The following is a 10,555-nucleotide window of genomic DNA, read 5'->3' as shown; positions in this document are numbered from 1 at the left end:
ACACACACACACAAACACACACACACATTCACAAGAGCAGGATAGACTCGCTTCACCCCCTCCTAATCCTGTCAAACCTGAGCTCACTGCAGAGCACTTTATGTTGCCTAGGAAACCTATTTTAGGTTGAGGGTGACAAGAAGCTCCACAGAGGTTTACAGTGCTGCTGCAAAGAGAAACAGCTTTGCTCTACATGTAATCAAGAATATTTTATTGATTCATCAATTTTTCTATGTATGTTTATCTATCTATCTATCTATCTATCTATCTATCTATCTATCTATCTATCTATCTATCTATCTATCTATCTATCTATCTATCTACAATCTTTCTTTCTTTATAGCAAAGGTTGCATTTCACCTCTCATGTGTTGTAATTGTGTCTGGTACAGTAAATGCTGAGCAAACAAATGAGGTAGAGATGCTTAAGTCGGCAAAAATAAATTGCAGAATGACAAAATAGAACAGGATTCAGAGAAGGTAAATGAGTGTGAGAACTGTGATAAAAAGGAAAAACGTGTGAGAGAGCACGAGTAGGGAGGTAGGGAGGGACAAGACAAACAGAGAGGCAGAGGTACATTGTATTTCTTCCACTCTGTTTGGGAAGAGAAGGACTTTGACATTCAGCAGCTGAGAGGCACAGTAGGAAAGACTCCACACTTTTCATTTTCCTCATTCCTTGAGTGAGCGCTGTCCGTCTCTCCAGGAAATACTGGCGCAGCTCCGGCGGGTCAGGGCTGCAGAAGACGAGAGAATTGGATTTCAACGCCAGCGTCTGCAGACAGGCAGGGACAGGTGCTGCATGCGGAGAAAGGAGGAGCAAAGCAAAGCGGATACATGCCACACTGCTTCATAGGAGGGATTCTGAAACAGCTGTCCAGCAGACGTCCTGCATGTAAGAAGTAAACCCTCAAGGGCAGAGAAAGAGAGAGAGTGAGAGAAGACGAAAACGGCAACACGCTGCACCACCCAGAAGCTGAGTAACAGTTTAGGTCAAGCCACCTCCGAGACTGCAACCACAGACTGAAGAAAACAGGGACATTAATCTGCAAAGGCACAGGAGCAGGTAAAACTAGATACTGATGATTTTTGGCAGGTATATTTGCATGATAACAAATGATTATTGAAACGACATGCAAATAGTGTATTTTCTACAACCTCTTAAAATAAAGGTTATTTTTTAGCATCTATAGTTCAATGAAAAACCTTTGACATCAATGTAGTCTTTCCATTCCACAAAAGTTATTTTATTTATCTACCGTTTTGGGTTCCCCAAAGAACCTTTCAATGAGTGGTTCTTAAAACAACTGCTTTATTCATAGTGTTAATAACATTTTAGTAATCTAAAGAAGCTTATATGATATAAACAGACTTTTGTCCACTGGAAATATTCAATGGATGTTAAAAGTGCTTCATAGAACCGTCAATGTAAATGAAGGACCGTTTTTAGTTGTAGTTGTAGTGGAAAACATTTCTTTAGATTTCACTTTATGAAAAAAAAGGTTATTTGAATAACTGTTCGCTGAAAGTTTCTTTAAGGAACCAAAATTGTTCTTCTAATCTTTGCTGCAATTTCTCCCAGTTAAAAAAAATATATTTTTAAGAGAGTAGATGACATAAGATCAAAAAAAATGTTGTATTCATGAACCATGTGGATGTTATTTGCTGGTTGGGCTTATGAAACCTCTTTCCACTCATGCACATGGCTGTCATTATGACATTTGAGATTTTGTGCTGCAGAATATGTCGAGCAAATTCCCACACACCATAAAACAAGAGCTGAGAAGCTCAAAGCAACCTGACACCTGGTTCCTCTCTGTTCTTCAAGCACATGCTCAGCTGTTTGACCAGAAAAGATCTTCTGAAATTCCTGAGGTACTTTCCTTGGAAACTTGGAAAGTCAACTCAACTCTTACAGAAAGCCAGAAGCACTGGAGGTGGATATCTGGGTGTAAAAATCATGAAGTTGAGGTGAAAGAGACCTTGCTCCACACTGGTTCCTCGAAATGCAGCAGCCATCCTAAAGTGTAATTAAGGGTTGCTTTATGTAACACACTGGAAACCTCAAATTGGGCCAATTTTGGTATTTGTCGTTAATCATTTTGAACATTGTCTAACTGGGTAATTTGTGGTCAGAGGAATTTAAAAGATTGAAAGCTTAGACCTTAAACACCCAAGAGAAGAGGAAAAACCCAAACCACCCAAGAGAGGAGAGCTTGACCTCAGCCCAGAAGATCTAGCCATGCATGCTTTGGGATACTGCACCTGTAAAACGAACAGCCACAAACATGCAAATGATGCCGATGTGCTTTAAATACAGCAGCAGCAACAGCAACTTCTCAGACAGGACAGGGTGGTCAGGTTGTCGGCCAAATAGATCAGAGGGAGAATCAAAATTGGCGCAGTTGCTGAGCTGTAGAGGCTTAACACATTTCTGTGTACAGTGGGAATGGCCTCATTGCACTTGTTTAGATCACTGCTCACACTTGCTCTTATAATAATAATATGACCCACATACTCAAAAGTGAATTATTTTCCTGAATGCCAGCAGCTCTCACCTCATATCTCATATCGTTCAATCTAATTCTGCAACATACAGTCTCATTCTGGTGCCTTTTTTTCCTCACTCATTTATCCTGCCTAGTTCAGTCTTGTTTAATAACTTTCAGAGTCTGTTTTCTTCTCATTTAGTCTCTTTCAGAGACATTCTGTCTCATTTTATTTCATGAATTCCATCTAGTTTAGTCTTAAAGGGATAGTCCACCGTCATAATTTACTCACTTTCATGTCATTCCAAACCTATATGACATTCTGTCTTCTGTCTTGAGTCTTATTCAGTTCTAACTAGTTCAGTCTCAATATGGCTTGTTCAATAACTTATTAAATGTACCCCATGATTTACTCACACTCAAGCCATCAAAAAGTGTATGACACCAAAGTATATGACTTTCTTCTCTCAGACGAATACAATCAGAGTTATATTTAAATATGTCCTAATGATGGCAGTGAATGCTGGTCGAGATTTTGAAGCAAAATAAAGTGCTTTGTCTGAAAGAAGAAAGTCATATATAACTAGGATGGCTTGAGGGTGAATAAATCATGGGGTAATTTTAATTTTTGGGTGAACTATCCCTTTCAGTCTATTGTCTTCTCATTTTGTCTCATTCTGGCACATTTAGCAAAATGTACCACATTCAGTCTGTCTTGTTCATTTTTTAAGGGATACTCTTAAATCATTGTTTGCTCACCTTCATGTTCCAAAACAACAACTTTAAATGGACATACAGTGCATATAGATTTAAGATGCAAGTAAATTATGGCCGGAATATCCATTTAAAACTACCTTATCCTGTTTCATTCTCAATTGACTCCCATTTTGTCCCTTTGCTGGATGGAGCTCAGGCTTTGGCTTATTCAGTCTGTCAGAAGGGAGCCGTCCTGCCATCCTGCACTTCTGAGGGGTGTGTGATGATACAGTCCCCCAGGGAAAGGGGGCAGACAGACAGATCTATCTCAACATTCTACAAGGGCGTCAACGCACTTGGAAGTGCAGCATTTGTCCTTGGACTCATTAGGCAGGATATGGCCCTGAGATAAAGCAATATCAAGAGGGTGTGAGAGGCAGCTGCTCTAAACTCATTGTGGTTGATTGTTGCATTGAATGGCATTGTTCAACAACTCATGGCATTGAACAATTTATTCAAAGCATCTCACACCTGCTTGGGTTTTAGCTGAAGCCTAACCATAGCTTTAACCTTAAACCCTAACCCTTTACCCTACCCTTAGTATTATTTGGGCTTTTATTTGAGATTTATTTCACCCAGTTCAGAGGTTTGCACACTTGCTTGCTTTGATCATGCCATGACAGCAGGACTTATGTGAACTTTTTCATCCTCGTAACCAAACAAGCAAATTTCAAGATGCTACTGTTTATTTAAATGCAACGAAACATTCAAGATTAAAGTCAAAGGGTTTGATTTAGTGGTATTTAAGTATTATTTATATACTATTAGCATTGATTAATATTCTGTATTTGCTTATATTTTGATATTATCAGTATACATTTTAAATTAATTGTAATATCTTATAAATGTACTTAATTTTTTAGTTATTTCTTTCATTTAATTGTATCAATATGCTATTGCATATTATATAACATATTATTGCATTACTTGAAATAAAATTAGCTTTAACTGGTGTCTAAAATATAAATATATAACTTTTTTTTGTAAGTTTTAGTTTTAGTTAACTTTAACAACACTGATGATTTGATTTGAAGAATGAAGTACAGAGGGACAGGTTTTATAAAGAATATGATAATAAAGTAGCAAAGAAAAGGTGGTAACACTTTAGTAAAGGGAACACATATTCACTATTAATTGAGAATTTTTCCTTAAATAAACCCCTAATTTCCTTTGATAAATAGCAAGTCAAGTATTTGTTAAGTTTAGGAATGGAGTCGGATGAAGGGATCTAAAGTATGGTCATGCAGAATAAGGCATTACTATTTGATTTATAAGTACTAATAAACAGCCAGTATGCTAATATACACACTAAGTAGCAACAAGTTAATAGTGAGAATTGGTCCTTAAAGTGTTAGGCATATTCAGGGACAATAACAGCCTTTCTTCTGTACACACACACACATACACACACACACACATTTTCCTTTATCGTTAACAAACTCATGCATCCACACATTCTTCAGCCATAAAAATAGTTTTCTGTTCAGTGCTCCATTGAGATTTATTTGTGTTTCAATGCATCAGAATCCAAAAATGCTTTTAAAGCCCTATGAACTCACAAGGCGTCCTTTGAGCTGGTGCAAAAAGAGATGCGCATAAGAAAACACAAAGACTCATTTGTCAAGGACTGTACTGCAGCTCACTTTCATCGTACTTCTGTTGTTTATCAGCTGTGTGATTTGTTAAGACATTACAACAGGGTATTTGCTTATCTCTAGGAAATGGAATTTCTGGTGTTTTGTAAACAGTGTCCTCCCTGGCTGTCTCTAACCAGGATCTTCAGGGGATGTAGATCAGTGAGCTGTGACATCGTTCAGACTGTCATTTCGAGTACTGTGCTGGCTCCATGTTATCAGATGGTTATTGCATGGTATTTTAATATACAATGGCCTCAAACCATATTTGGACACATATTTATGATGTTGTACCATATGTAAGGAATAACTGACAACATGCCAATTAATTATTAGAAAAATTATCCACACCCAAGATGGTAAGGCAGCCACAACACAAAGCACTCACACCTCAGTGTGTGTTATTCTTCTAGTAATTGAACAGCCTGGAGTCAACTATTTTGCTAATACCACATCACACCTCAAGACATTGTTAAGATGTCAGGTTTTGCATTTAGGACTTTTTTCTTATGCATCTCATCTCAAGCCTCCGCTGCTAATTCCAAAATGTCATTACAGTAATGGAGGCTTAAGCATTTGATAATAATATTATTGAATTAGTCTAATGCAGTTATTACAGATAGTCAGAGAGAGAGATTGTGTTTGTGTGAAGTCTATATGAATTACCTGACAACAGTGTTACATCTTACAAAGGTTGTTCAGAGGCAAGTTTCACTGTTTCAAGAAAAGCAATGTCTACCGCCCTTATACTAAGAAATTTTCAGCTGGAAAACTATTTTATTAATAAAGTCACGTGGAAGCGTTGTTAAGAAGTTTCATATAAAATAAAATACAGTTAAAACAGTAATATTGTGAAATCTAAATTTTCATTACTACAGTCTTCAGTGTTACATAATCCTTCAGCAATCATTTAAAAAATATATATTTATTGGTCGAATCTTTTGGAGTAAGTTAAGAAAAAAAGTTTGATTGAATCATCTGTTGGATGTTGTAAACTAAATCAGTCTTTTTTTAACTTAACATTTAGTTAACATTACCATATTTATGTTTTCACTTCAACGGTTTAGTGAAGCAGGTCTTAAAGGAGCCAGAGGACATTGGGCTCTGCTGCAAAGGGAATGTGGATGTTTTTTCAGTCATGCATATTTTGCAAGCAATGGCCCGGTCGCTGGTACAGTACAGAGATTGGTTGCAGTCTGTCAGAGAGGGTCAGTGTTTAAAGCCCTCTCAAAAGGAAATATGTCCATAAATGGGCAAGAAGTCTCTCTCCCTCTTATGATCTGTGGTTACCCTTCTCTCTCTGTCTCTCTCTCTCTCTCTCTAATGGCCCTCCTCTCTCTAAAGCCTTTATAAAACTCTCTGCAATTTATACATTATCTCTAGAAATCTTATTTTTATCTTTAAAGCTTGTGGTGTTAATTCAAATATGTAAACATACAGTCATTTTGAAATGACAACAACAGATTTTCTCATTATTCTGGTTACACAAACAAGCATACTGTTATTATATTATCCTGAGTAAGGTTTTGTTTTTTGTTTTTTTCAAAATCCCCAATGTGAATTTGTGTCTGTCTGTCTGTAGAATCTCCAAAAGATGGTTTCAGACAGAGAAAAACATTATCTTTGATCTCTCTCTCTGTAAATGCTTAAGATACATGTGAAATTTACTTTGACATTTAAATGAATTTCAGTATTGGATTTATGAACACAATAGCGATATCTTTGATGCTGAGTACAAAGAAAAACTTAATGATTTCTCCATCTCTCCAGGTGAAGAACATTAATCCAAACATTTGAGCTGGATTATCTTCAGTGAAGATTGAGGACGCATTTAAAACAGCCGCTCTCTGAGAATGTAACCCCTGCACTTCTACTTTGCGAGACTCCAGCAAGTTTATCGCACAGTCGAGGAGATCTGAACTTCCAGAACATTCCTTGTTCCTCTCCATACCTGCGGGACTCTATAGCAGGGATGCCTGCCAAAACACCCATCTACCTGAAATCCAACTACAGTAAGAAGGGAAAGAAATGCCGTCTGAGGGACATTTTATCCCCGGATATGATCAGCCCGCCTCTCGGGGACTTTCGACACACTATCCACATTGGAACGGGCGGTGAATGCGACGCCTTCGGTGACATGTCATTCCTGCAAGGAAAGTTTGAGCTTTTACCAGGGAAAGGTGTTCGTAACCGACCTCAATATGGCATCCACGGGGATTTTATGAGAGCTAATAGTGCCTCAGATGCATTTTACGTTAAAACTCGATCGCCGGTGTTGAAGAACGCAATCTCACTCCCAACCATCGGGGGCAGCCAAGCACTGACTCTACCCTTTGATTCCACCGTGACCCAGGATCGCCTGTCTGAGCCATCTACTCCTCCAACTGGTTCTGAAGATCTGGAAATCCTACAGATGGAGACTCTGCTTCAGTCCATCAGTGCTTTCAGGAGCGACCCTAGCCCTGTCCCAGAGGAGGATGAACCCTTGATTGACCGCACTGAGATGTCTGAAAAATCACTTGCGAAGAAGAAGATGCACCACAGTGAAAACGAGCTTGAAACATTTTTGTCTGTGTTTGTTAATGGAAGCAGTGGTGCCAGTGGGAACTTTAACAATGGTAACAATGGCAATTCGGTCTTTGAGTACAAACAGGAGATGTTCGGCTTCAAGGGCGACTGGGCAGACAGAGATAGCGGTGTTGAAGAGGGTCGCTGCGATTCGGACTTTGAAATCTCCAAAAGCAAAAGCCACTCGCAGGAGTCGCTCACTCAAATCACGGGATCCCTATTCTCTCTTGAACTCGACTTGGGCCCATCCATTTTGGATGATGTACTCAATATCATGAATAAGTCGGTGTCTTAGAAAGTGACTTTTACTGAGAACTAAAAGGGAATCTATTTGTCTTGAGCCCATGAACATGACATGACAATACTGAACTGAAGAGGCTGCACTTTCTTTCCCAAAGTAAGTTTTTTGTCTTTAGCTTCGGAGTGTCTTGCACACCTTGTTTTGCAAAAATAACACGATTATCACAATGTCCCTGTGCCTTTTAAGTTAAGCTTAAGCTTACATTGTTTCTTATGATGTACATGCAAATCAAACAAGGCTTTTTCTGTGTACTGTAGTTCATCCACAACATCAAATAAAAGTCAGTGTGATAACGTGCATTTCTGCCAACATATACTGTACAATGTTCCTATCACAACGTCCTTAGCACACAAATATATTTATAATGACAATTTTGTTAACCACACTACCAAAGGCACATACCTACAGCATTTATGTTTTTACATTGTGAGGCTAAAAATGAAATAAATTAATGAATAAACAATTCTCTTTTAGTTTATTGTTTTTTTTGTTTTTTTTTTGTTATTTCAGAATAAGGACGACTCAGGCTAGTTTTCACAAAGACTATACATTAGTAACTAGAAGCTCTGAAGTTCAAACATATCTGTGGTTTTGTATATTATTTTGTTTTTTATAAATGTTTTACTGTTTAAATCTTGCTGAAAGCCTGTTATAGGTTATTTAATGGCAGATTCCCATTGTGACAACTTGCCCCATACAGCAAGATAAGATGATCCACCAATGGGGCATGTTGTCACAAAAGGCTAGCATGTGTTAACTGAAGATATTTAGCACAGAAACTAACTTTCAGCAATTAACTTACCAAGTGAAATATTCACTAGAGTAAAAGGTGTCACAACTTTCCCCAGTTTACCATACTGAGCGATCCCTATATGTTGTTCAATGTGTGTCACTTCATTGTTAAATTATAAAATCAGTCAGATATTGCAATAACAGTAAGTTGACAGCAAAAAAATGAGGGAGACGGAGAAAAACAAAGAGAAATTGACTTGTCTTGTCAGCATCTTACATTCCTCAGATTCTGTCCTGTAGTAGGAGTGCATGTGGGTGAGATTGTCTAAAAGGAAATGCCAGTACCATTCGTTTGTGTCTTGTTGAGACAGAGAATGAGCAGCCTCTAGCATTCTCAGCATTCCTATGAGAAAAACAAAGAGCATGGCCATAAATAAAGCTAATAGACTGAGGCAGAGGGTCATGCTCTACATAGTCATAAAAGCTAACAGCCTGGAGACAAACTTTGTCCTGTACAAGGAGATCTGACGGCTACAGTGTAATGGTGACACAGAGGTTTGTTTGCAGCAACACAGAAGATTCTGAGTCCCATATAGCTCCAACATACTTCAGCTTTGTCCTTGAAAATAACACTTTTTCATTCAGGTTTTAAACTTTGCATGGAATCTGCTTCTGCAGAATCCACATAAGTTCAAAGTAAAAGTGACATGACATACCGCAAAGTATGGTGACCCATACTCAGAGTTTGTGCTCTGCATTTAACCCATCCAAAGTGCACACACACAGCAGTGGGCAGCCATTCATGTTGCGGTGCCCAGGGAGCAGTTGGGGGTTCAGTGCCTTGCTCAAGGACACTTCAGTCATGGTACTGCCATCCCGAGACTCAAACCCACAACCTTAGGGTTAGGAAGCAAACGCTCTAACAACTAGGCCACGACTTCCCCCTAACCACTGCCCACAAGAAAGTAGTAACCAGTCTCTGCTCTTTGACTGATCCCACACTAAAGGTGAAGTGTGACATTTCAGCACCACTAGTGGCAGCACATGGAATTGCAAAAAAGAATGGCTTACAGGGGTCATATGATGCGATTTTTTTTTTAATTTTCCTTTCTCTTTGGAGTGTTAAAAGCTCTTGGTGCATAAAGAAGATCTGTAAAGTTGCAAAGACTAAAGTCTCAAATCCAAAGAGATATTCTTTATAAAACTTAATAGTCAACCATGCCTTCCTAAAACGGCTCATTCTGACATGCCCCCACATGCCTATGTCATGTTGTGGGAAGATTTGCATAACACCGCCCAAATGTTTACACAAAGAAAGAAGGCATAACATTTCCATCACTTGCTTGAGGCATTCACCAAATCACAGCGCACTGGATAACTGGCTGCATAAATCGCATAAATCGAATAAAAACATTGCATTATACCAAATACACAAAATAATGTTCTTATTATCAACATCAAATGATCCCTTGAATTTGGAATCACGTAGAAGTATCCTACATTTCTGCCAAATAAAGATATTCCAAAATCAGCCGTTGAGTGTTTTCAGAACGCTTCCTGAACAATTCCACTGTCTGTCATTGGTTAGAAAAACAGATAATCAATCCCCCCCCCCCATATATATATATATATATATATATATGTTAAAAAATAATTTATTTCAAATAAATGCTGTTCTTTTTAACTTTCTATTAATCAAAAAATCTTGAAAAAAAAGAAAGAAAAAAAGAAATTCACATTTTGTCTCTAAAAAAAGAGACCTGTTCTGGAAATTTCCAAGAAGACCTGTAAAGGTCATGCCTTAGGCAAAAACATTGCAGCTGAAGTCATCCACCCTGGAGATTGTACTCAATGAGAAATGGCTGGTGTCTGTGTTGTGACGTTTGGTAAATAACTGTATTTACCAGCACTCAGGTAAACAGTGTGTTATCATGACATTTCTACTTAGGGTGTAGCAGTTGCATCACTGTATGTGAAGTAGTAAATGTGACATCATATAGAACATAATGTTCATTTTCCACAGGGTTTCTAAGTTTGTGCCTCTGAGAAGAGGAGGAAGAAAACAAGACAAAAAAA

The 10,555-nt window shown here is 38.2% G+C and overlaps 1 protein-coding gene across 1 annotated transcript; it reads left to right on the top strand.

Annotated features, from left to right (window-relative positions):
• The first annotated feature begins 554 nt into the window (after window positions 1–554).
• On the top strand, window positions 555–8,220 carry LOC128025953 (cdc42 effector protein 3). Its single transcript, XM_052612597.1, has 2 exons — window positions 555–1,065; window positions 6,649–8,220. The coding sequence occupies exon 2, from the start codon at window positions 6,851–6,853 to the stop codon at window positions 7,739–7,741; it is 891 nt and encodes a 296-aa protein (XP_052468557.1). The 5' UTR covers window positions 555–1,065; window positions 6,649–6,850; the 3' UTR covers window positions 7,742–8,220.
• Window positions 8,221–10,555: the final 2,335 nt, after the last annotated feature.

Source organism: Carassius gibelio, chromosome A13, assembly GCF_023724105.1.
Source record: "Carassius gibelio isolate Cgi1373 ecotype wild population from Czech Republic chromosome A13, carGib1.2-hapl.c, whole genome shotgun sequence".
In the NCBI taxonomy this organism is placed as follows: Eukaryota; Metazoa; Chordata; class Actinopteri; order Cypriniformes; family Cyprinidae; genus Carassius; species Carassius gibelio.
This window is presented reverse-complemented; position numbering and strand designations above follow the sequence as displayed.

Excerpts from the sequence above, each read along its gene's own strand:
- LOC128025953 (XM_052612597.1), top strand. The coding sequence starts at position 6,851 with ATGCCTGCCAAAACACCCATCTACCTGAAATCCAACTACAGTAAGAAG.